Source organism: Dermacentor albipictus, chromosome 1 (genome assembly GCF_038994185.2).
Source record: "Dermacentor albipictus isolate Rhodes 1998 colony chromosome 1, USDA_Dalb.pri_finalv2, whole genome shotgun sequence".
NCBI classification, from domain to species: domain Eukaryota; kingdom Metazoa; phylum Arthropoda; class Arachnida; order Ixodida; family Ixodidae; genus Dermacentor; species Dermacentor albipictus.
Window position 1 is genome coordinate 209,179,348 of NC_091821.1, and position 26,599 is coordinate 209,205,946.

Sequence of the window (26,599 nt, forward strand, 5' to 3'; positions counted from 1 at the left end):
CACCTCCCTACCCAAGCGTTTGGTTGGTTTGGTTTTGGCGGGAGCATGTGCGTTGTGTGCGTAGTCTGCTGCTCTTGCAACAACTGTGATGTGATCGTAGCGTAGTAGTGACAGAGGTTTCAGCACTTGTTTTTTTGGTTTGAGATAAGCTGAATTGTGTCTTGTAAGATTCTTTTGCGGTTTTATTAACCCCGTCTACTTGTTCTGTGACGATGGGAATCACCGGTTTGTCGAAGGTGATCGCTGACAATGCGCCCGATGCTATTAAGGAGTCTGACATCAAGAGCTACTTCGGTATGTCATTATCTCACTTACCCTTGTGTAATATTCTTGTATTGATTAACTGATGAACAAGCGTTGACTTCAATTCTTGTGCCTTTGCAGGAAGAAAAATTGCAATAGATGCATCGATGTGCTTGTACCAATTCCTGATCGCAGTGCGTCAGGAAAACAACATGCTCACTAACAGTGAAGGCGAGACTACAAGGTGAGCGGACGTTGTGTTTATGGACGCAGGCTAACGTGGGTGTGTGTTCTTTCGTTTATTTTTGTCTACAGCCACCTAGTCGGGTTCTTCTACAGAACAATCCGAATGATTGAGAATGGCATCAAACCTGTGTATGTTTTTGATGGAAAGCCGCCGGGCATGAAATCGTCGGAGGTACGTCGACTTGTCACAGTGGTTTTATTGGTACAAGTACGCTGCGCAAGGGTGACATGCGCCTTTACTTGCTTTCAGCTTGAAAAACGCCAAGAGCGTAGGGAAGCAGCTGAAAAGGAACTGGAGAAGGCAGAGGAGGCAGGTCGGTATAGTTGTTGAAGATGATGCAGTTTTTTTTTTATTTTGTTGTGTCTGTGCTCTGATTACGTTAGGGGGCAAAGAAAAAAGAATGCTGCCAGCTTGAAGTGCAGACACCAAGCAGACAATCTGCGACGTCCACGCTTGTCTCTAGAGCGTTTAATCGGTGCGCTGCGATGCTAGGAGACCGGTACAAGTGCGAAGTCGGTCGCTTTACTGCTTGCGAACAGTGAAAGTCACAAAGGATGCGCTAGCTACACTTTATTTGACCCGCACCTTGAACATAGCAGCTTTGGTGTTATTGCACTTCTTTTTTAGTCCTGCTGCGCAGCGCTCTAGTTAGGTGTGCAGACGTCTGTATGTTCTTATCTTTTTTTTTTCTGTATTCGGTCGCTTCACAATTATAATGCCTTTGCAGCGGTAGCACTTACGTCACCCGTTCTTTTTTGCATTAGGAAACCAAGAAGAAATCAATAAATTCAGCAAGCGACTTGTGAAGGTGACCCGGCAACATGGTGAAGATTGCAAGAAACTTCTGGCCCTTATGGGTGTTCCGTACATTGAAGTAGGTTTACATCCTGTTCATGATCATCTAGCCAATAGCTAACTGTCAAGGCTGTTTGCTGTGTTTCATTCTGATCTGTACAAAAAAGATGTTTATCTAAGGGCTCTAAACTAGCATGCATGCCATGCACCGTTGGCTTTACTTTACTGCAGGCCCCGTGTGAAGCTGAAGCTCAGTGTGCCGAGCTTGTTAAGGGTGGCAAAGTATATGGGACTGCAACAGAAGACATGGATGGGTTGACGTTCGGTACAAATATCCTGCTTCGTCACATGACATACAGTGAAGCTCGGTAGGTCTCATTTTCATCTTGCCAACATTGTCTGGTGCTTCAATGATTTCAGGATGCAATGTCCATCTTTTTTGCTGTTTCATATTTTTGCAGTAAAATGCCGATCAAGGAGTTCCACCTTGACAAAGTACTCAATGGGCTTGAGATGAATCGTGACGAGTTTATAGATCTTTGCATCTTACTTGGGTGTGACTACTGTGAAAGTATCCGAGGGATTGGACCAAAACGTGCAGTGGAGCTCATCAAGCAGCACAAGAGCATTGAGAAAATAATCACTGCAATCGACACCAAGGTATGGTGAATAGCCCTGTGCCTTTTATGATCACATTGAGTTGCACTAACAATTATGCAACCTTGATGCCTGCTGCTTTTTTTCTGTCTCTCCCACTGTGTTTTGTGGAGTTGTTAAGGCTGTGACCATGGCACTACAAGGTTCTTTACCCCTAATTACAGTTGAAAAATTGCAAAATATTTATGTGCTGACAATCCTATTTTGTTCAGTGCTTTTATTTACATGTCTCCCCATGCAGAAGTTAGGCCATGGGGTGTACCACAACAGATAGTTGTGGTACACCCCATGGATAGATAGATAGATACTTAATTTCAGCTGCATGTGGTCCTTTTGTGTGGATGGATGTTCAGGGCATCAGCGATTTTGTATTCCCATTTTGCAATAAAAGGGGTGACTTACTGGATGGAACCCGCTTGTTAAGCTTAGTAGTCACAGCTTGCCCAGAATTGAGATCTTGATGCAATCCATGGCTGCAGCAATTCTGTCATTTTTTGTGGTTGATTCCTTAGCCTCATTTGCTGGCAAGTGACCTGGTGTTGTATGTATCCTTAGAAAAAACATCCTGTTCCTTTCAGTGTGGATTCTGTATCAGTGAATAAAATGTGTTGTTTCCTTAGAAATATACAGTGCCTGAAGACTGGCCCTACAAGGAAGCCCGCCAACTTTTTTTGGAACCCGAAGTTACTTCCGCTGATGAAGTCCAAGTAAGGCAACACAAGACATTTTTGGTGGCATGTTGCTAATTATTGTTGCTTGTTAATCTTCCAGCTGAAATGGAGTGATCCTGATGAAGAAGGTCTTGTTAAATTTCTTTGCGAAGAAAACGGCTTTAGGTAATCTTGTCTTTGCTTCCTATATGGAATTGTCCAGCCATTTCTTTTTCTGGTCGCATGTTGTGCTGCATAAAAATTCAACAAGAGAAAGTCTTTGTAAACAGTTATGTTAATACGGAAGATCGCTTGCAACTGAAACTGGTGCTGCACAGTCGAACTATCATATAAGGAAAGCTCATCTTGAATACTTGGGATTATGCATATTTCCTAAGTATTATTTCTTGTTGAATGGTTAGAATGATCCAATAGCTTGCTTGAGGGGCCATATAAAATGTACATGAGAACTGCAGCATGTTAAATGTAGTGGGAAACTTTTCTTTCCCTCATAGTCTGGATAAATTGAAAGAAAGCAGAATAAAGCACAACACATCAGCTGCAGGTGATGTGTTGTGTCTCCTGAAATTGCACCTCACCTTGTGTGTACATGAGCTGTTCTACCCCCCCCCCCCTCCCCCCTTTATATTACATTATTATGTGTTGGTTATTGAGTGGTACATCAGTTCAAGAATTCACACTTATTTTTGTTGTAGGCTAGAAACATTACTGACTAGCCAGAAAGGTAGAAGGGACTCGTACTCCGCACTGTCAATAACATCTGAGGGTTTATTGATGACCTGCCTGCTCATAAAAAGTTCACATACTACGTGGTGCCATCGGTCAAAAAGGGTGTTTTATGTCTGTCGCCATGGCCGTAAGTGGTGCTGGCTAACACTCCCAGGCTTAGTTTAGGTTAGATCTTGTACACATACATAAATACCAAAGAATGTGGACGTAGGAACAGCTGCCGCAGTAGCACAATTCGTATACTTGCGGACAACTTTGTGTGGCTATGAAGGGTAAGCTACGGAGGCAAAGCATGCACAAGTGAGAGCGCTTCTGAAAAGAGCCCCACGTTTTCATTTACGTTAGTTTAAAACTGGGGAACAGAAAGCATAAACACCCTAATAACAACAGTTATGTAAGACAAAACACACCAGTGAATGTAAAAGCTTACTTATTTTGTGGCTTTTCCCTTCCGCATCTAGGCAAACGCTAAACCGTCAAATATGGAAACTGCGTCGATTCAACGTCTGTTCCGAGCAACCAAGAGCACTGTCAAAGCCTGGCGAACAACTTGGCGCGGTAACACATGTGCAGAAGCTCCACCCCTGTAGCTTTCCCTTCATAGGCACAGAAAGTTGTCCGCGAGTATAGTGCAAAGCATGTGCAATGTAGAGGTTGTGGGTTTGGCTCCCACTGGCGGCAAGTTTATTTATTTATTTGCAATACTGCCAGTCTCAGTTGAGACCAAAGCAGGTGTTTAAAAAAAAAAGGAAAACGCTTAAAAGAACATTACACGTTCAACATTAAACATTAAAAGAAAAAAAAGGAAAACGCTTTCTTAACTACTGCAGAAATCACCAATAATACAATACTTTTGGTTGGTATAACAATATGGCTATAACAATATAACAATGTAGTTGGTATAACAATATTGTATTACTAGAATTTATATAAAAAATGGCAAATGAATGACACCTGTAAGATTAGAGAACTTATACAGCTAACAGATAACTGCGCAGAAGTGGCGAGTTTGGAGGTTGAAATGCAGAAATTCCATGCGCAGAAATAAGTATTACAGATTAAGAAGATTAAGATATGTGGGTGTGTTAAGTGGCCTCTTCTCTGTTTGATGCCTCTAGTAGGTTGATGAACGATGAAAGTGACAGAGAGGAAACTATGTCTGAGTGGAGGAGATTCCATTCTCTGATTGCATGTGGGAAAAGTGAAAGCTTGGAACGTGTCATTGCGAATACTGTACTGGTTTAGTGTAAATTGGTGATTTTTTTGCGACAGGCGTGACGTAAACAAAGTAACGTACTTAGTTCGGTCTATCTTATAACTGTTGTGCATTAGTTGGTAGATGAATTTTAAGCGGGCGTGTCTGGCCCTAACAGATAGTGTTTTAAGACCTGCATCAGCTAAGAGGTTTGTAGTTGTTTTTTCTTTCGCTTTCATTTCCCTGTAGCTTATTTCTACGCCTTAATCAATACTAATTATTTCACCTATGCTTTCCTTGGCTTCGTTATCTGTTACTTCATATGGTTGCGCTGAAAAAAAATCGAGCCCCTTGGTTCCCCTTCTTTCTCATACATTGTGAATTTGTATTCTAACTTTTAAATTTCATGGATATTAATCAGTAGTTTAAACTGCAGTTTCAGCAGTCACCATAGTTTTAAACATTTCATTTGGTTGCAGTGAAGAGCGCATCCGCAATGGTGCCAAGAAGTTGCTAAAGGGACGTAACAGCACCACCCAAGGAAGGTTGGACACCTTCTTTAAGGTTCTTCCATCAGAATCTTCAGCCAAGCGCAAGGCAAGTAATCATAGACAGCTTTATGCATAGCGATAATAGGCAGATGTAAAGTAGAGCTGTGCACTCTTTCAGTATTTTAAGCAAGTGATGTGTGCTGTTTGAAGCAATTATTTGAGGGTCTATTAGCACCTGATATAATATTGCATAGTTTCAAGACGATTTAGTAAGAATGAATTTGTAGGATTATTTACAATAGATCTTTTGGTTCATTTAATGATTTATTTACATTGATGTAAATACACAAGATGTGCACTCATCAGCAGACATTTTTGGAAAAAAAAATTGTTCTGCAACATGCGCGTAAAGCTTGAAATGAGGACGTCAGTCAGAACTGGGCTTAGACTAGATCATTGTGTGCTTGGCAATTTAAAGGTGTACTGACAGAAAATGTTTGTCTTGTTTCATTTTTATTGTTTTAATGGATATCCTCGACCCAGTAGTTAAGTTACGGAGCTTCAATTCCTTGAGAGTGCAACAAATAATTATGTCACCTTTTAATGCGACCAGTTCAAAACACATGCGAAGTGCAGTGTGGCTTTGGATGTAAAAAGACTCATCACCCCACCAGAAGCTGTTATGGTGGTCTCGTGCTACCAGATACAATTGACACGTACACAAATCCTATGGCAACGCTGTCAAAAGCCAAGTCCATTCAGCACATAACAGGACAATAGTGAAAAAAACGTGTCTCCCTGCATTTCCAAGATAAGCGAACAATTGGACAGGTCAATTTGGCAGCTTATGGCGACAGTTGTTCTATGGCCTTCAACCACTGGACTGAATAACTGGTGAGCTGTTATGTTGTTTGCGATACCATTTGGCTGCCATCTTCACTTTCAGTGACATGATGAGCGATTTTTTTCATGCGATATATCAATGTGTAGCTGATCCAGTGAAAGAACAAAAATGTATAAATTATCAGCTGACTCGGCACTTGCCTACTGAGAACTGGTTACTTGCACAGAGGACAAACAATTCTGAAGTTAAACATGATTTTGGGACTCACCAGTGATGAATGAAACCAGAGTTGAGACATTTATTAATCGTACTTCCGAGTGGAAAAACTTGTGCAGCTTGGGAACACTTTTTGTCAATATTGTCAAAGCACAAGCACCAGGAAATGCTTATGGCTTCAACTTCTGCTAGTTATTGCATACTACAATTACATGCCTGGCACAGGCCATGAACTTGACAGCCGTGATGCCCGTGTTTTGCAATGGTTCTGTACAGGCGGAATACAGGTATATTCCACTTGTTGCACTGAAAACATTGGTTTTTGCACACAAGTTTTTTGTTGCAGCACAGCTTGCGGTGCTTCTTGCGTCATATGTTTGGGCTTCACATGCAAAGTTCTAATGGGGGGAAAACGTGCAAGGAGTAGCACGCTCGTAACAACTTGGCATAACTGCCAAAATCTGCTCCTGAGGGAATGCCTATACTTTGTTTAGAGAGACTTCTCTCACTGCTTTTATTTACAACCAAAAAGTAGTGTGTCACATGTGAAAGATACAGGTATGCGTCATGTAATTTGATGTTACATTATGTATCATACTTCTTGTGTCACAAACTATGCCATATTTATTACATGGAAGTGTCACAGATCTGAACCGAACAAGTGAAGTGATATGTCTCTGTGACCAGCAGCCACAGTGTACCACTTGCACTCGCGACCAATATATAGTACATTGCATACTGGTTGTGCACAAATAATGCGCAATTCAACGCAACTTTATGTCTACTAGTTGTAGTTGTATTATATGACGCAGTTGTTCCATAGAAAGCATCAGAAATTAAAGCAACAACCTCACTGTGAAACGTGCAAAGCAAGACTTCCATGACCAAACTACTCACTTGCGTAACTTCTGCAGCATTGCCTGCCAAGTATGAAACAAAGTATAGTTGGAACTTGGTTGTCTAATGCAGCTGAGATCCGATATGAAGGCATGCTGGCTACATGCCCGTTCACCACAGATGTCTGCTTGGTTCTTCATAAGAGACGACTTTGTTGTCGTGATGTATGCACTAGTCTCATTTAGGCATTCCCTTAACGAGTGGACCATACCGTACAATCTCAACCTGGAATATACAGTGCACCCAGATTTCAGGCTACATGGTTGGTCTCTGAGGCAGTTGTCTGTCCTCAGATTGGCACCCGTTTCTAAAAAGCAGTGGCAACTCCTTCTACCTCTCTCGTGCTGAAATTTTTCCTACGAGTCCCAAACTTCATCCTTCTGCTCACATTCTTAGTCGTCTCTTGCTTGCTGGAATCAAAAGGAACAACGATTGTGCATCAATTCTGCCTGATCACTTGTAGTGGTCATTAGCGTTAATGCAAACCACTACCAGTAATTGTAGCTTTTCTTTAAAAAAATATTAATACTGAATACAGTGAACTCCAAAGTACCCAAGAGTTCACTTAAATGAATATTCACTAGAATATGGCACAGCATACAGAGAGTCAAAAGTGTGAGATGCAATTTATGGAGTTATGTAGATCAATATATACGAAGTGCGAAACAGTTATGTTGCTGCCTATCTCATTTTGAAAAGAAAAAAAAATCATTTGCACTGGTGTTTTTAAAAGCGCAAGAAGTAACAAAGCTGTCCAGAGAGGCTATGTTTTTGTGCACTTCCTCTGGCACAGCTTGTTGCCGAGACACGAAGGCTCGCAACTTTCCAAGGCATCTACAGCTTCAGACTAGAGTTGCAGTATTTGAATCTGCCTCTGCCATTGCATCTTCCTCATTGCACACTTCTATGGGACGAACACTGGAAACAATTTCATGATCGAATAGTTTGCTGAGCTCACTGTCATTAATGAGCTCACTGTCACTGTACCTAGTCTTCAAATGATGTGTTGCTGTCAACATCCAGCTCGCGGCAGACCTCTTTCCACATCCCGGGGTTGATCATCTCGTCGTACTGTTCCTCTTGTTTGCTTTCACCGCACAGGGAGGAAAGGCCGGATTTATGCCAGCAGTTTCTAGTTGTAGCTGGTGTTACTGCCCAACAGGAGCCTCAAGTTCGTTCAACTAAAATATTCGCTATTCAGAAATTCGTTCGTTCAAAATTTGCTATTCAAAATTCGTTCAGTTTAACTGAACGAATTTTGCGTAGAATGCATAGGAAACCCATCAGAAGATTTCTAAAAGTTTGTTATTCTAAAATATTCGTTAAACCAGCATTTGTACAACTGGAAGTTTAGTGTATTATGAAGTTTATCTTTTATAACTGTGACAAACTTTATTGCAATAGCAATTATAGGACACTCAGGCGCATTTCTGCTGTCGCCGTGATGTTCCGTATAAAGTCCCAAGGGCGATAACATCATCCCCGCACGCCTTATGCTGTATGTGCGAGTGAAAGCTGACGATGGCGGCTCAGTCTCGTGCGCGCAAGGGAGAAAGCGGGGAGGAAGTGCACCATCGTCTGTCGCACGCAAGGCACTGGTGAGATGGGGGAGGGGGGCGTTCTACTCCGGCCGCTGCTGCGTATGGCGCAGCGCCCGCAAGCCCTATCTTGAAAGCGATCTGCTATGAGAACAGTCTATACATCTAGATGCACCGAGGGCCGACAGCTTCATGTACGCCGTATTGCTTAGTCCGCATTGAAGCAAGAGTCAGCACGAAGGTCAATTCACTTGCTCATGCTGCCGCACTTCCTCTCTCCAGCATTTTGGTAGTGAGTTTTCGCGATCATCAAGCGAGACATGTTTGCTTGTGCGCATGTGACACAATGCTCGTTAATTTAGTTAGTGAGCGAATGTTTAGAAGTTTATACGGCTGATCCTTACTTCGTATAACTGTCTACTAATTGCTATCACAATTGATGCTTTGCCTTTCGGGTGAAACTGCGACTTTTGTTGAACTTATGTTAATGGTGATGTAGTAAAAATACTGGACCTAACAAATCAGTCGGCATGTTCACAGGTTTTCGGAATATTTGAAAAACCATTGCTTGAAAGTTTGGTCAGAAATCATTGCCCGAGGGTCGGCCCTTGAAAGTCCTGGCTTTTCTGCCACTAAATTGCAATTTATACTAATAATAGATGCGATTATATTGTAACCATTTGCACGCCCGTGCACAGGTAAATTTGTAATGCCAATAATCTAGCGATTTCTGGCAGCCCAGGGCGGGCATGCACTCTCATTCCCAGTGTTTGTCTTGAACCACGTAGGCAATGCAAAAGAGACATTCATCACAATCATTACAGCTATATTTGCTGAAATCTTTCTTTGCACATCACATTACTGTATTACATGTCTGTCACACTCCTCGTGGTTATTATGAATACATTTGATTACTTCAAAACTGCATGTACCATTTTACTTCAACTGCTTTGGCTTCAAAAGCAATAGAAAAACATGCTTCCAGAAACAATAAAAAATTTTTGTTTTAGTTATACTTATAACACTTACTTTTTAGTGACAAGTGTTTGCAGTTATAGGCACACGTTACATTTCTTTGTTGAAATCCACCATTCTACACTGACTTGCTCCATCAACCACACGATGACGATGATTTGTTGGCATCCCCTTTGAAACTGGGCAGCGATATATAATCACCTAGCCAGCTCGAGAGCACACATTGTCATAGTGGTGTTTGAAATTCCATATTCAAGGTGGTGCAAATTATGGTTCAAATTATATTTTAGCCAGCTGCGAAAAAAATCACCAATGATTATGGTATTCCCTAATGCAAAATTTGAGCACAGCTCTGTACGCATTTTCATTTCGAGATATATTGGCTGGTGCGGACAATTGGCACATTGCCAATGGAGTGAAGTGCGGTGCAACTGCCTTGCTAATCTGGAGATCGGGGGCCAGCACGTGGGTGAATGTGGGCGCGATTCACAGCAGCAGTCGCGTCACCAGACGTCCCAGACGATGAGCTCTACTCTGGCGCCATCTCATAGCTATTGTCGCCGCACTATGCTTTTGTCGCACTTTTGCCATACGCTCCTCTGCACTCTCCTTTCTGCTGTGCTCCGCATTCGCTTTTATGTTTTGCTGAGCTAGGTTACGCTGACGCTCGCCACAGGAACGGGCGCCTCAGAGCTGCACTCAAATATGTCCGTCAATTACGATACTCCCTAATGCGAAATTTGAGCGCAGCTGTCACGTGTTTTCATTTCATCTCGTACGTGGGAGGGTCCGCACAGTCAGAGGAGGCATTCCACACTGTCAACGGAAATACCCATCCAATAACATTTGATGGGCTTGGCTGGCTCATGGCCTCCGAGATTACACCGATGCTAATGCGATCTTGGAGAACACGCCCATCTGCCGCCTGCGCGGCATGCCGCAGGAAGAGGGAGAAGTGATTACGGCCTGGGTGCAACCCCCCCTCCCCGATCTCTGAGGCCAGGCCTAGCTGTGGCTGCTTGCGCATCGCAGTAAATGTGAATGCACCGATCTTTCACGCCACCATGCATCTTGCACAGCCAGGTACACCCAAGAAAGAGAGGTCAGTGGAGAAGTGCAATAATGAGCTGCTGCTATGCACGGCGGTGAGGAAAGCCAGTGTTGCTCGATGACATATTCAATGTGGGGGTTTTAAGCGGCTACTGCGAACTAGTGCCAAACTTTGCGGGAAAACTATTTACTTGGCGTGCAACAGTCTTTTTTTTTTAGACGAATCTGGTTTATTATGTACATTGGCAGGGCAATTTCACCTCGTTACTCTAGTTTATATACATAGATCTCTATGGGGATTTCATTTACTTTGTTATAACGAGGTTCAAGTGTATTGCAAGCATTATTTTCCATTACGTACCATATCACATGGCATATTAGCCACCTATGCGTTGTCACCCCGTGGTACTTGCAAGTACAAGTGCCAATTCTCACAAGATGGCAAAAGCACTAACAAGTCGGTGTGCCTAGGTATGCATGCAAGCCAACGTCAATCGTTTGTGGAAGCCGATTTCCTTTTTTTCTACTCTCGAGTACCTACTTGTCTATGCATGGCTCGTGTACATCATGTGCCCCAGCGATGAGTGCCGTTAGGGTTGCAGTTTGAGCCTGGTTGTCTAAGCAAACCTTTCAACTTCCCATACAGAAATGGACTAATGAGGTGGGAGGGATGTGCATGAAGTGCAATTTCGAAGCAGCTAGCATTCTCTGAAAGGATCACCTGTAGAAGTACCAGATATAGTGGGGTACCCAGTTCCTTTCAACTGACAAACTGTTCCAGGAAACATGCTGAACAGTTATGACCCGCTGTTCAGCATGTTTCATGGAATGGTGCAGACTGCATATAGCATGAAAATTAGATTAACTTTTTAACAAAGGTCTTGGATCCGAGGAGTTCATTACTGGTTTTAGACAAGCAAAAATCTGAGCTGTTAATTTCTGCAGCATAATGGATTGGAAAGGGTTGTGGAAGCAGGTGGGTGGAGCCCCTAGTCCAATGCTCCACTAGCCTCAGCAGCCTGCCATGCTTGATCAAGGAGGCCTCTTGGGCCTCCCTTTCCTCGCTGCCGAGCCAGGTCTTCGTTCGGAATGTGAGGCGTATTATTTTGGGTGACTTGAGCTCGAATTCCCATGTAATGTGGGCAAGTTGGCTGGCCTCAACACCACGGGCAAGTGGGCATTTTAACTGTAGGAGCATAATGAACTTCACCCAGAAAACTGAAACTAAACTATCAGAGAATGCAAATGTGACAACATTAGCATGCACCTTTGAGAGACAGGGCTTGACAGCTTACAGCCATGCAAGCATGAAGTGAGCCGACGCTCACTTCCACAATCTTAGTCACCCAAGGGCAAACATTAAAACGTGTTAGCTTGCCCTTAGCACTTATTTCATAGTGCCCACAGAAGTTTTGCAAATTTTAATACTATTCACAGGTTGGCAGGTGCGGGAATCTTTTCTGAAATTTCCTTTGTACTGCTAAAGCCTGCTACATATTAGTCATGTCGTACTTCCCATGTTTTGTAACATGCCATTGCTGTCAATGTTTGTGTGCATGAAATCACGAGGGCTTGTGACTTGGCACTATGGTGATTGAATTGCTATGTTGTACTGCTTACAGAGTGATACAACAAATGAAGCTAACAAAAAGAAAGCAAAAGCACCTGCTGGAAAAGGTGGGAAGTTCAAGAGGGGCAAATGAAGCCATGGTACCACTTCCAAGACAAGTAACATGGACAACCACCACTAAAAACACATTTCACATTTAATTGTGCGTTTTCCTTCCTAGCTGCATGTTTTACCAGTTTTATTAACAGTAAGCAAGCAATGCATGCCGTCTTCATGCAGAGCACTTACAGGGCAACTCATTTTTATACATATGCAGAGCCAACAATAACGTGTGTAAAACAATGCTAAACAACATATGCCAGTAATGCAGGCTATTATGAGCTCCTGGAAATAAATATGAATCTGTCGGCTATCTAGTGTACATACTGATGCTTTAGTCACACTTTCTCCTCGCATAGTAAAATCAAGAGCCTGGAAGCTCAGGCGTGTTTCCAACTGTCTTGTGTTGTTGCTGGGCTTTCCATTCACACCACGGGCAAGGATCCTGGGATTTCTCCTGGCATTCCCTGGAGATAACACCAACTTAAGTCATTGCAACAGAAAGAAAACAACTGAGGAACTTGCCTGTGATAAACAGCACCACAGTCAGGACAGGTATAAGTGTCGCCTCCAAGTGGAAAAATAACTTCTTCACCGTTGCACAGCTTGCACAGATAGCCTCTTCCACGACATCCCTGTAGTCACGAGCACTTATTTAGAAATGTCTTTTCTTACTTGCAAGTTAGCAGTTGAACAAGAATACTATTACAGTGTGGCTACACACAAACTAGAAGAGCATCAATTCTGAATGGTAATTGAGGTTTGATGGCTGAGGCTCTGCTGACCATGGCAGTGCAAAGTGCAGCTTTTATCAGAAACTGTGAATGAAACTTTTCCTTGGAAGACCCTGGAAGCAATGCATTTCTTACTGCCTTCAACAATATGAACCCCAAAGAGGAAAAAAAAAATGTTCACATGGCACTTCAAAACAGTGGTACTGCCAGGCACACAATTTTGAAAGTCCCTCATCTTATGCTTCGTGGCAAACTGCTAGGCGTCATCTACTTCAACAGTGCAGGCAGCACACCAGAATACACTGTGTGTGATGCCATGGTGAAAATTTCTCACTAAAGCGGGGCTCAAAGTGCACTAATAGTGTACGTTTTTACCTGTTGCCTGTCAGGTAACTCAGCTACGCTTCAATGGGAGAACACGCTTCAATGGAAGAACAAACTATTGACACCCAAATCAAACGCACTTTCAATAGTTCGCTTAAGGTGTCTGGCAGAAGTAATGGCTATTGGTTGCACATCCGACGCATCAATGTGACGATGCAGAATTTCACACAGACGGTTCTAAAACAAGAGTACATGGGTGTCGGAACCGTAACGAAAAATCGGGGAAAATAGCATTAGGATAAATCATTGTGCTTAAGTTTTTGCGATATGGACGGCAGTTAGAAAAATTACCACCAACAAGCAGAAGAATGCTAACATTTATATCAATTCGTCAAGGGCACTCGAAGCTCTAAACTACGCGTGTGAACACTTGCTTGGCAATGTCCTTAACATGGTGGTTTACAATCAATATGGAAGAAACATATGATTCTGTTGGGTCCCAAGCCATGTTGGGATACCAGGGAGGGAATGAAGCAGCAAATAGATAGCAGATAGCAGTGCAGTGCACAGAGACTGTATCTGAGCAATTCGAAAGGCCCTGGCATCAAAGTGGCAACAAGAATGGGATTCTTGTGCAGATAACAAGTTACATGCAACAAAACCACTGCTTGGCAAGTGGAACTCGTGCAGTCACCAGCAACACTTCTATGAAGTCATCCTGTCAACTTAGAATTGGGCATACACACCTAACACACAATTTTCTACTTCAAAAACAAAACCCACCAACTTGCGAGAAGTGCTGTGAACAGACTATAGTAGTTCACATTATTATGACATGCCCACATATTAAAACACAGACATGTACAGAATCTGTATAAATTAGCATGTACCTTTGTCCTGCCTCAATATTGCGAGATGATCTGCTAGTGCATTTTCACTGACTTGTTTAACTTCTTAGATGAAACTGTTTTTTTTTTTTTACACAGATTAAAGTAATGCAGCTTTCGCTACTTTAACATTTGATTTCTTAATATCTTGTGGCTCGCGCAGCATGGCCTTAGTTGCTTTTGTGCCATTAAACCCTAATAAGCTAACCAATCAATGTGAATGAAGGGACACGAATGTTAACAAATGTCTTCTTCCTACAAAGCAGACTAATATTGCTTCGGCAAAAAGATCTTGCTTTACTGTTTTTTCATAAGTCCAGGCACTGCCCCGGTGTTAAGGAAGCACATTTGTGATGAATGCTCAGGGTGAAACGTTAGTAATCACGCATGCTCAGTAATGGTACATGTATCTGTGCTAGGTCATCTTAAAATGCCAGCTGCATCACAATATTTACTTTTAATACCATTATGGCTATACAGTGAAGAGATCACCACAACCTGTGCTGCATGTTTTTTTTTTTTTTTAACGGCATTCAGACAATATAAATAAATTTTACCTGCACTGTTAGATGGGCATACCACAGCAGCAACACGATAAGCACTAATGCCATAGCACTGTTCTACAAAATCATGTTCAGCTTTAAGTGCACCAATAATGAAGGCTTACTTACTTCACAGTTCTTTGTGATGTGGTCAAGAAAGACCTGGTGCACCTGGGTTATATAGCCCAACAAGTTGCCATCATGCAGGTCAACAAGATCTTGCAGGGAGTATAACTCGCTTCCTTCGACAAAGTGTTGTCGCTTGTGTAACAGCAGCAGCAACTTTTGCTGTTGTGCTGCATGGCAAAGGGTCAGGTACTGCTTCATCCGCAAAATGTCCTCTCGCAGTTTCTGTAAGATGACCACAGAGGTATGTAACCACCAACAGCCCTGTCTTTACTCCAAGTGGCCATTGAAGAAACTGGCAAACCAACAGATTTAGCATGTTAAGACATTTGCTACACATTTTAATCACTATGAGATGCTAAAAGGAAGCTTTAGCTAGGGGCCTCCTATCTAAATATATGGGAAAGGAGAAATTATTTTTCTCTTCAACCACTGGTGAGGTTTGTTGCGTTTCAAAGAAAAAGTTCAAATCTAGTGACTGCCGGGTGCAAATTTTCAATTTAGATTGTCAATCCTTTAATAAATATGGAGAAATATCACAAATTTTCAGAAAATAAAGCTATCAAGTTTCCAACTCTAATTCAGCAATGAAAAATGATATCACAATTCTATAAATTGCACCTAATAGTAGATCTAAAGCAGACAAAAGTGATATACATGACTCTCAAACAGACCACTAATTTGTGTGTAAAACTTTTGGAAAACCCTTGTCAACAACATAACAAATTCACATAAGATATAAATTGACATATCAAATTTGTCCATTTTGGATGCTCTAATGACTGCAGTTTACAAAACTGCGATTTCTGTTTTAGGTGTGGAGCTACAAATTTGTAAACTTCGTGCTTCTATTTTTTCAAACTTGTCAATGAAAATTCCATTAAAAGAATTCAAGCCCTAAATCTAAATTCCACTTCCAACAGCCACAACAATTTAACTTTCTCTCTCAAATGCAACAAATTTTATTAAAATCAGCCCCATGGTTACCTCAGAAAAGCGTTTCTGCATTTTACATGTATTTGAATAAACGGCATCGGAGTTGGGCCCGAGCTAAAGCTTCCTCTTAAATGGAGTCATTGCAGCAAAATTGTGAAACCAAGGCAAGGCAACATAGCTTATAGGTAGGGACAGCCATTTGCCATTTTAAACACTAGCATCATGGCATGCTGAAAACTAAGGTGGGCTTGCTGTAACGCTTAGCTACAGCAGACAATCAAACCTAGACAAATTGTTTGGCTGATGGTATCTCCCAATACTACCTTGTCAGTCTATGCCTTGTGCTCCAAGCAATGATCAGTACATCTTGTACCATGATTGTACTCCTTAGTGCTTATTAAACTGCATACAAAACTACAGTCCATCCCGACAGTGTGAGCTTCAACAGGCTTGCTAGTTTATTAGTTATTGCTAAAGTGCAGAAAGGAAAACAATGGTGCCAATAAATAACATTTGCTTTTAAAATAATGAATATTTGAATGAATAATGAACAAAAACTTGCACTGCCATTGCTTCTCAATTTTTTTGCATTTGTCCATTTGTGAATTAGTAACATGGTCGACTTACATCAATTCAACTTTGATGGGACCGCTAGAATTGACCGAATTATCCAGCGAGTCAAATTATAAGAACAGGCAGAAGAGACGTCCAAACACGCCGTTGCTTTATTTAGGAGTATTTACCAGTTTATAACATACACCCAGTTTTTATAGGTTTGGAACAAGATGTGAGCATGATCATCATGTAAATACTATTTATTCACTGCGAGCTGTTCTTTTGGCTTCGAAATTAGCCAAAAATAGGCCTCTTTGGTAGGAGATAACATGTCTTTGATGCATTTACTGTCCTCTAGCATCGCCTAGACAGATGCTGCAGCCATTGGAGCCCACATAAGTGGTTATGCATGTGCATGCCTTGACCTTGAGGGTTTCTGCAGAAGTCATTTCACCAAAATCCCCACATAATCAAATTAAGCCTAGCTGCTTGCTGTGCTGGCTGCCTAAGCAACCAGCGCTGGCCACGTGCTTTCCAACTGTTTTGGTTTTCTATTAGAGCTCCCTGCCAACAGCCTTTGCCTGAGCTTTGGTAAAAATAAGATTATGTTCTAATTAATGACACATTCTACTATGTCTACACACCTGCTACATACCTTGCATTAGTTTCAATGTAACCAGCCTAGTATGCAGCCATATTTGTACACACTCGCCTCAGAGCACACCCTTCCTCAGTACGCAGGGTACATCGCGCGCCTAATTAAGCAATGGTAAGTGGCATTACAAATTGACCACATTAGATTGCCTATCTAGATTTTGCAAGCTAACATTAAAATCCATTGGGTGCTAGTTAGGCAAACATGCGATTTGGTAAAAATGAGCTTGTACAGCAGATCTTTTCAAAGTGCCTGTTACATGAAACTTCTTTAGGGCAACTTCTCATGGCCATGTCAAAGTGCTCTGAAAGCAGTACAAATTCGTTAAGGACAAGCTGTATATTGAAAAGCAGGCATTTAGTGCAGATTATCTGGCATCGCTACACACAACTTCATCTTGTAAACACCAAGCAATTTTTGCAGTGCAGCTGGAGTGCTCTCAAGCTATCAGTCAAAAACGACAGGCAATTTCAAGATTTTGATGTAATAGTTCTGTGGAAACCCACAAGGTGGAGAGAAGTAAATAATTAAGAGGAAATGAAACATCCACCCAATCGTAGCAATTGCTACAAAGGAAACCCATATGGGTTCCTCGAAACAAAAGCCTCGCAGTTAAAGAAACATTCGTCCTGGTCCGGGACTCGAACCGGTTTCCTTTGTAGCGACTGCTATGACTGGGTGGATGGTGGGTGTCTCATTTTCCCTTAATAAGGTAATTTCAAAATGTGACAGTGAACATACCTTGACATGTCGAAGGTCTTCAACAAATGTGAACAACATAGGATTGAGTTTGTCAATGTTGAGAACTGGCTTTTTGACCATGAGTCGAAGAAACTGCAGTGATGCTCGGCACACCTGACAGACCAGATGACATTTGTTACCTTTATACTTCTGTGAGATGTACAAGAGCACTTACTGCAATAGTCGAACCCACTTATAACAATACTGGTTTTAACAATATATTGGTTATAACAATGAAAAGCTGCTGCACTGTCAACTTTTGCATGTTTTCCATGGTGAAATAACCCGCTTACTACAATGCCCCAATGGCGCATTATCGGTTATAATGATGAAGTTTGGCTGCTGGGTGTCCGAGCCGAAAGGTAGTGAAATGCGAAATCCTTGAAAAGAAAGAAAAAGAAGAGAAATTAAAGCCGCTGCATTATGGGCTGCTGCTCCGATAGACAACGCGCACTCATTTTCCAGCCATCTCTGCGCGCCTCTCTCCCGCCCCCCTTCCAGCCCCCCGAACACGAATGGACTGTGCACATAGCTAGCTCTATGTTGCCCCACCCACCGAAACACGAATGGACTGCGCCAACAGCGCTGCTCATAGATTGCTCGCATGTAGCTCGCTGGCTCCTCAACCAGTGCAGTTCATGCAGTTCTGCAAAGAGCTTAATCACTCGCGTTCATCTTTGTTAGTTGCGTTGAAATCGTTCCTGGCCACGCAGTTTCTCAGCCTCGTTTGACCAGCAGTTGGTTTGACTCGCCGCCGAAAGGGAAGATGGCTGATCCGCCCGCTGATCATCAGCAATGCATGACGTTGCTGGTGAAAAGAAAGTGCACGGCTACAGATTTAGAAACTAAGTGCTTCTAACCGATGAGGCGATCATCGTGAACATGCTTGCATCAGATAGCGACGACGGCAGCGATGACGTGGTAGAGCAGGCTGCCTCAACGTTGTGCTCACAGGAGGCCGAGCAGGTGATTCAGGCCCTCTGGGGCTTCGTTTTTAAGAGGAGCTGGAGGGACTGAACCGAAGGGACTTCCGCTGCACTACGTGGAGTACCTGGATGCCTCGAAGAAGGATGTCGGCAAGCTTAGCGTAAAGCATGCAAGGCTGACAGACATAAGGTTTTCTCGTGAAAGCCAGTGAGGAGTACGTGGCGAGATGCTTGTGGCGATCTCGCCTTAGCATTTCTTCTGGATTTCTCAAGCCGACAGGCTGCCGCGGCAGCCTTCTCGCAATTTTTAAAAGGCCCCTTTTGGGGCCACCAAAGTGATGCCTTGACGGAGCTCGCATATCCCTTGCCACCTGTGACCCTTCTATTCAGTTGTTATAGCAGTGCCATTCTTTAACACCGACAGCCGCGGCTTGTTACATGCGATTGGAGCGCACAGGAAGTAGTTAAACGACTGAACACAATCAGCACCCGGATGGAGGAAGGTGGTGGGGAGGGACACTGGCCTTCCCGCCATAGTTTTCTCACATCAGCTCTGCCATCCCCGTATTTCAATTTTTTCATGCAACCCGGTTATAACAATGATTGGTTATAACAATGGAAGTTTCGTGGCACTTTAATATTGTTATAAGTTGGTTTGACTGTATCACAGTACTGGGAGAGAAAAAAAAGAAAAGGAAAAGCCCTGCTTTCATTGTAGAATTACTACTAGCAGCAAACATTTGATTCTTTAAAAGCAACAGGTGATACCAATATTAATAGCATCACCTGTTGCTCTCAAAAGCGCGATTTTTAAAACTTGAATTTAAACATTATGAATTTGTGTACATAATCCTATAGTATGGATTATGTACACATGCTAGTTAATTCAGAAAAGCCCCAATCAGGTTATAGACTTCTTGAATTTCCTGTCCATGTTTTCCCTACAGCAGTGGCTCACTGCCCACCAGTGCCATTATGCTGCTGTGACACCTGGCTTAAAGCATGTGCCAGTGGTCGCAAGAAGTGCCACATTAGCTGGTGCACGTGGTTGGAAGAAAAGCAGAGTAGGAGAGCTGTCATCACGACAATCCTGAAACTCACTGCCGGTGTCATATATAATTGACAATACAGACGTCTTTGTGGAAGCAGCTGACGTTGGGATGATCTGACGCTGTAAGCACGTCTCATGTAAGAACGGAAGCATAACATTGGTAGCAGTGAAAAAAAAACACAAAAATACATTGCTGGTGAAAAAGGCGCAGCAAATACAATACACAATAAAAAAGTCGTTTCTGGTGTTTCATAGGGTTGAGTGAGTGCAATTTGTGGCAGCTGGGTGCAAGAACATTAAAACTTCTCTTTTTGATGCTTTCCTTTAGTTTATGCCATCAAGCGATTAAGAAGAGTGGTTGATTTCCACGACACTGCACTTGTATCCAGGCAGTTTTGTTCAGCTTCTATGTTTTTTCTTTTTTTTTCTAGAAGATTTAATGAATAGCATAGGCAAATGACAGTACAAACGTCTGTACAGATGTGGCCACTGCTAGCTGGAATACAGGAGTCCGTGGCATCGCTTTGCAGTGTGCCACCACCAGTGCCTTATGAAGTCTTACGGTGCAGGTACAATCAATGCCATAGGCGGGGCGCCCGGTACGTCATCTGCTACAGTTCCTCCCAAAGTTTATGTGCCTGCATGCAGCGAGTGTGCACTCAAGAGCTGACAGTGCGCACTATTGACATAATGCACGTGGTGAAGGAGAGGAACCATGGCAGATGGCGCGCTGGGTGCTCCACCTATTGCTTTGCTTGCACATGCACTGCAAGACTTCATGAGGTGCGGACGAGCGATGCAACGGGCTCCCGTGTTGCCGCTAGCAGTGGCCACGCCTGTACATTTTGCACCGTCATTTGTGAATGCTTTCCTTAAATTAGATTCCGAGGTTTTACAAACCAATACTATGATCTGATTATGAGGCATGCCCTAGTTTGGGAACAGCAGATTAATTTTCACCACCTGGAGTTCTTTAAGTTGATGATAGTTTTTGCCCCTATCGAAATGCAGCTGTCACAGTCGGGATCAAACCTGCAACCTTGAGTTCAGCAGCAGCGACGCCATAGCCACTTGGCACGGCGGTGGGTGCTTTCTTTAGCATGCTATCAAGCTGACAGTATATTGATGACACCTGTTCTGCACTTCATGTTAGAATACTGTACGTGTGTGAACACGCCCATCAGATTACTTTCTTCTGACGAGGAGGTGTACTTTTACATTGGTTCAGAGGAGTTTATGCGCAGCACAATACATGTCACGTGGGCTTTTCACTGGAAGCCAGAAAAACCAAAGTGGCAGAAATCACAGTGAACACAATGTTATATATATAATTTAATGCTCCCTTGCAATAAATAAATTACAACGTGAAACTACTGGTTCATCATCACACAGCGGCACAATTTGTACATTATAATGGGAATTGAGCAAAAGGTACAGAACAATTTGATCATTGCAAATCTTCAGTCAACATTTTGTTTTCATAAGCTTATGTTAACCCTTTCAGCATCACCGAGGTGACTGTACATTTCCACATTTCTGTCCCGCCATGACACTGAAGTACCTGTCCGTTCTCCAGTCACACATGCGTGGTTACATGAAGTCTGTGAGCTCCAAAGTAGTTTTGCCATATCTTCTGTACTTCTAGAAGCATATTTTCTCGTATCTCTGGGTTTTTGTTAGCGCACTGCAGAATATGCCCCTTCATTGTGCTGTGTGGAGAAACCATACCACCCCACCCCCCACCCACCCACCCCCTTAAGAGCCTGACACGGCGGCACTATTGCAGAAGCATGCATGTCAGAATGAAACTAGGCAGGACGTTCAAAACTAAGATAGGAATGTGAGGACCATACTAAGAGTGGATTTGCCATTACCCGTGTCATTTTTTCTGTTCTGCATAACTGAAAATAAACCGTTCTGTTTGTTTTATATTATGGGAAAAAAAATGCCACTGGGGTTTTTTACCTTAAAAAAGCCTTGACAATGAAAGGGTTATTCTCATAACAAAGTTATTCCAAGGACCTTATAATCTAATTTATCCCCATAATGCAAAACAGAACACCTGACATAGTAACAGAAAGATTAGCTAACAAAGCATATTTTCTTGCAAAATGCAGTGTAATAACAATGTCATGTCACGGAAATGCCAGAAATTCCCACAGCATAATCCTAACACATTTTTGCATGTGCGTAAGGCTTTCATCTCCCACTCCCCTTTAGTTTAAGTGCTATCCTGACACACATTTGCCAAAATGAAGGAACCCGAGATGCTGCCACCCCTCTCCCACACCACCTGATGGAAAAATTTTAATTACATACGATCTTTCTTGTTTGGAGCTACTGCCAGATACTCTTTATATCGTTTCATAGCAGTTGGAAAGTGTTTACTTGCTGTGCAAAATAAGTGTGTGTGTGTGTGGGGGGGGGGGGGGGGGCAATTAAACAATTAAATAGAGCTCTACTATAACAAGAGGCTTTAATGCATTGCCTCAAGAGAAGCCCTACAGAGACTAGCTGTGATGAGAGCGGCACTCCTCCCACATTATCAATGGGATTCGCTATTTGCTGGCCATGAACAGACAGGATGATGAGAGCAGCATGGAATTGAGTTGAAGGAATTATTACATTATACCAACCCAGCGCATGTTTTACTGCACCAGACACCTCTCACTTGCGTAGAAGCTTGCCTGTCAGATGCATGTGGCCCCACCTGTTAGGGCCCCTTTAAGCAAACAAGGAAAACTGTTTCAACACCAAGAGTGGTGAAGAATGGAGCCGGCTCATTTTTGCAAAAATGTGAGGCTTCTTTCATGTACAGATATTGGACAGGTTCACCTTGCGTGGCTCGAAGTCCCAGTTGTGGAGAACACGAGCAGGCACCACAGAGTAGCTGTTCCAATGGCAGAGTGAGCAGTAATAACGGCCTGTATATTCGCAGCGCCGTGGTTGCCCTTGCTCTGCCAGGGAGCGAAGGGCAGCAGGCATGAGTGCACTTGCGGCCTCACCCAGCACCACAAACCCTGCCACCCAGCGGCCAGAGAGGGACACTTGGTCAGGACAACACACAACCAGACAGATGAGACAAGCAAAGCAGACATGCATACCATAGTGCACACACACGCACACACACACAAAGATGCAGCAAGCTCATACGGGGCTAGAAATCTGCAAGCAAATGCAAGAAACTGGTCAGCTTTAAGCTGGTATCATGCCACATGCTTGGGAGTCAATCTGTTTTGGTATTGAGTAAGGAGGTTATGCACAAGAAAATGCAGTCAAGATAAACACACAAGAGGAAAAGACAGGGTAATTTTTGAACTTCTGGTTTCAGCTACTGAAATAAATTGCCTAACCTAACTGCTGTAATACCACCTTTGCAGTCTGTGAAGAGTTTATAAAATTACTTTGCGAGTGACAATATCTTGCCATGCTTTAGACGACCCTGGTAGCATACATTTTGCTCCAAGGCCTGGAAAAGGATAAACACTATACCATGACAGTTATATCAGGGTCTTAGTGCAACGGAAGGTTTACAAGGCCATAATACATGATCCAATGAAAAGTGTAGTTGTACTTGCAGTGGCTCCAAAATTTTTTTACACGAGCTGTACACGCCAATTAGTGTTCGGCCAATATTACCAAATGCATCCTATTTGACATGGCTATAGTTCATTTTTGCTTGTACAAAATGAGTTGTTCCTGTCGCCTCACTTCGGCTCACTGGCTTTAGTTGTGAAAAACCAAAGGAAGTTATACTTAGCCATTTGGTGTACGTTTAAGCTTTGCAATGGTCACCCGAAAATCATGAAATAACTGTCATCATTATTTCCCAAAATAAAACCCACCTACACCTAGAAAGAAGGGGCGAACGCTAAATTGAGCATAGTGCTAGGGCATCTTCCCAAGGCCCATAGTAGAACTGCACGAAAAAATAACAGGGACAATTTGCTAGAATACATTTACTCCGAGACAAATTTACACCAATGTAAATTTACAGTAACATGCCTCTTGACAGCACTGTCAGCAGGTGCATTGTCCTGCAAAGTGAAAATGTCTTTCTAGAGCTCTCACACTTTTCTCTTAGCATGTGGACATGGGCTTGCACGCAGTGCACCCACCTAGCGTTGGTCACTCAGAATCCAACACTCATCCACATTTCACAAGGCCAAAGCTGCAAGCAGGGTTTGTTGACTTATCGACATGGTGCAGGAAAAGCTCCAGATAGTCAGATTACCAACAGAAGCATATTTATTAAACCAGAGGTGCACCATAGCATGACCGACAGTTTACTGGCCTGTCAACGCTCTTGCAAGACTGATCAACTACAAATAGCTGCTGTGCTAATAAGCTCACAAAGAAGATTGGAGAAAAGGTTCCTTGGCTAACTCATAGCAGGCCATATATGTTACAGCAGTGATTTAGGGTGACTTTTTTTATTACAGCTATATTTTGCTGAAAGTGATCAAGCACTGTACAAGGTTACAATACCAGCACAAAAAGATCTCCAAAATAGTTTTACTTGTTTGCTCCATACCATATATTACCAGCATTAAAACTGAACTATGGGCAATCACATCGCTGCATGTTTCTGTGCCCTCAGCTGTTAAATAAATTTAGGCAATAAATCTGTGCCCTCCGCTGTTCAAAAACAGTTTTGTGGTTTGATGCTCTTGGACCTTGCAACAAATTTGGCTTCAAATTGCCCTGCTAGAATTTTTCACAGCACTTTTTTAGCAAGTTACTATGATGAGCACTTGCTCATAATGCTTACATCATGCAATAATGCTTTTTTTTTCCTGCTTCAGAACAATTCATTGCATCTGACGTTCATAGTATGAAGAGTAATATGTTACTGACATGACTGTATAAATGTTTAAAAAGAACATCATATCCAAATTTTGATGGGCTCTTATCACATAATAGGTTGGATCAAGTACATTCTAGCACCCCAACTGAAAACGTTAACAGAACAATTCTCTATGGAGTCAATTCAAAACCATCATAACACAGCCCATTCCAGTGGCGTTCCAAGATTCTTGTACAAGTAGGCGTGTTACAATTTGGTAACAAAGCAAGTTTATACTACACACCTAATTGGTATGAAGCATACAGAAGCATCACTTTTCTTTAAAAAAATATATTCTGGTGTTTTACGTGCCAAAAGCACAATTTGATCATGAGGCACGCTGTAATAGGAGACTCCAGAAATTTGGACTGCCTAGGGTTCTTTAACAAGCACCTAAATCTAAGTACACGGGTGTTTTCGCATTTCACCCCCATTGAATTGCAGCCACCATGGCCGGGATTCGATCCCGCGACCTCGTGCTTAGCAGCCTAACACCATAGCCACTAAGCAACCACGGCGGGTATCGCTTTTCTTATAGATGCAAGACGTTTATGACATAGCCAGCGATTTTCCACTGTACCGGGACACCTTGTATCATATTTGTTGAATAGGGGGGGACATGGACTGTTTTATCACAAGGTCTATTGGTGTGAAGATATGTTGCTGGCCCTTCGGGCCTTTAACAGGCAATGACAAGCACGTGGGGCACATTTCAAGTACCGACATATTTTGCAGAGAATAATGTGGGTAAAATAGCATATGAGCAAAGAGCAGCAGGCGGATGAAAGCAGAGGCAGAATGGAAGTTGAGAAGTAGCAGATCAGTGTGGTGATGTGCGAGACACACAGCTGATAGCAGCTGATAGCAGTTGATAGAAGTTTTGCAGACTGCCAATGAGAATAGTGCACAGTGAAAGCTGACAGTGGCAATGCGTACTCTTTGCCTAAGCAGGAAGACCTCGTAATTTTGTGCTCAACGATGTCTCTGACTGCATTATGGCTGTCACCTCTATGTTGTGGAGGAGAAAGACATGAGGGCACTGTATGAAACAAATGTAGCTGAAAGAGGGTCTGTTGCCCTGTGGTTATTACAGGAATCTTGCTTTTATTATTACTGTGGATACAAGCTTTGTCAGAAAGTTCCAGGACTGAGCTTGTAAAAAATCATTTACTTAACTTACAAACTAATGAACATAGGTCTTGCGAAAGTAGTCCGCTCAAATATAAATGCACAACTGCCACCATTTCTGGAAGTCTTGGAAACAAGTATAGAAAACTTCATCCAGTGTTCTCCCCGGCACATTAATCACAGCAATTTGGATTGCTGCCTTAGCTTCATAACACTTCCTTTTAAGTGGCAATTTTACACGGGAAAACAAAATGAAGCCACATGGCAACAGGTTAGGTGAATATGGGGATGTGGTAGAGGAGAAATATGGGTCTTCAAACAGATATTCTCGGATTGATGCAGTAGTGTGGGGCCTCCCATTGTTGTACAATAAAAACCACATCCAGATGATGACAAATCAGGATAGTGCCACCGAATTACTAGGTGCAAGCATTTCAGCATGTCATATTTCAGATATTTGCTGAACCATGTTCCATGTCTTACTAGGAATTTACTTCCAGCTTAATACAGAAATCAATGTTAACTTCATGTCAAATGGGAACAAGTGGCTCAAAACGACAAGGACAGGATGTCACTCTGTTGGCACACACCCTTTCACTATGTGTTCCTGTCACTGTTTTTTGGCACTTGTTCCCCTTTTGAAATCAAAAACCGGCTAGCCCAAAACAAAATTCTGCGTAATGTTAACTCTATGCTTGAAATTTGTCTCCCTTATGTCACTCATGTAACATCCAACCAAATGCCCCAATGAGCCAAACATGCTCTAAAGACAGCTCTGCAGCCTAGCAAGTTTGCATGGAAGCCCTTTAAAGCTATGTCTACTCTGAGCACACAAAGTGACTGGGTAGCATCCATTTATTGAGTTTAAAAAATCTCTGAAAAAGTAATAAAAAACAGCCCTGGAACTTTTCTGACAAAGGGTGTGTGCATG

General features: G+C 42.6%; 2 protein-coding genes across 4 annotated transcripts in view; one reads left to right on the forward strand and one right to left on the reverse strand.

Moving 5' to 3' along the window:
- On the forward strand, nucleotides 1–12,318 carry Fen1 (flap endonuclease 1). The gene is made up of 11 exons (XM_065438171.2): nucleotides 1–294; nucleotides 385–487; nucleotides 559–661; nucleotides 740–803; nucleotides 1,255–1,364; nucleotides 1,517–1,653; nucleotides 1,747–1,945; nucleotides 2,563–2,649; nucleotides 2,714–2,778; nucleotides 5,017–5,134; nucleotides 12,171–12,318. The coding sequence occupies exons 1-11, from the start codon at nucleotides 213–215 to the stop codon at nucleotides 12,249–12,251; spliced, it is 1,149 nt and encodes a 382-aa protein (XP_065294243.1). The 5' UTR covers nucleotides 1–212; the 3' UTR covers nucleotides 12,252–12,318.
- The window catches only part of DEF8 (differentially expressed in FDCP 8 homolog), a 21,372-nt gene continuing 7,069 nt past the window's right edge, over nucleotides 12,297–26,599 (reverse strand). Inside the window, exons 7-11 of one of the 3 annotated variants that reach the window (XM_065438168.2) lie at nucleotides 22,530–22,714; nucleotides 17,718–17,831; nucleotides 14,834–15,055; nucleotides 12,743–12,852; nucleotides 12,297–12,684 (exon numbers count right to left, since the gene is read on the reverse strand). In XM_065438168.2, coding sequence (XP_065294240.1) covers nucleotides 12,582–12,684; nucleotides 12,743–12,852; nucleotides 14,834–15,055; nucleotides 17,718–17,831; nucleotides 22,530–22,714 — 734 coding nt within the window. In that variant the 3' untranslated portion in view covers nucleotides 12,297–12,581. The remainder of the gene's footprint in view (nucleotides 12,685–12,742; nucleotides 12,853–14,833; nucleotides 15,056–17,717; nucleotides 17,832–22,529; nucleotides 22,715–26,599) is intronic. The other 2 variants (XM_065438169.2, XM_065438170.2) reach the window with 2 other exon arrangements.

Excerpts from the sequence above, each read along its gene's own strand:
- Fen1 (XM_065438171.2), top strand. The coding sequence starts at position 213 with ATGGGAATCACCGGTTTGTCGAAGGTGATCGCTGACAATGCGCCCGAT. Across the intron at positions 662-739 it reads CGGGCATGAAATCGTCGGAG|CTTGAAAAACGCCAAGAGCG; the intron begins GTACGTCGACTT and ends ACTTGCTTTCAG. Across the intron at positions 2,779-5,016 it reads TGCGAAGAAAACGGCTTTAG|TGAAGAGCGCATCCGCAATG; the intron begins GTAATCTTGTCT and ends ATTTGGTTGCAG.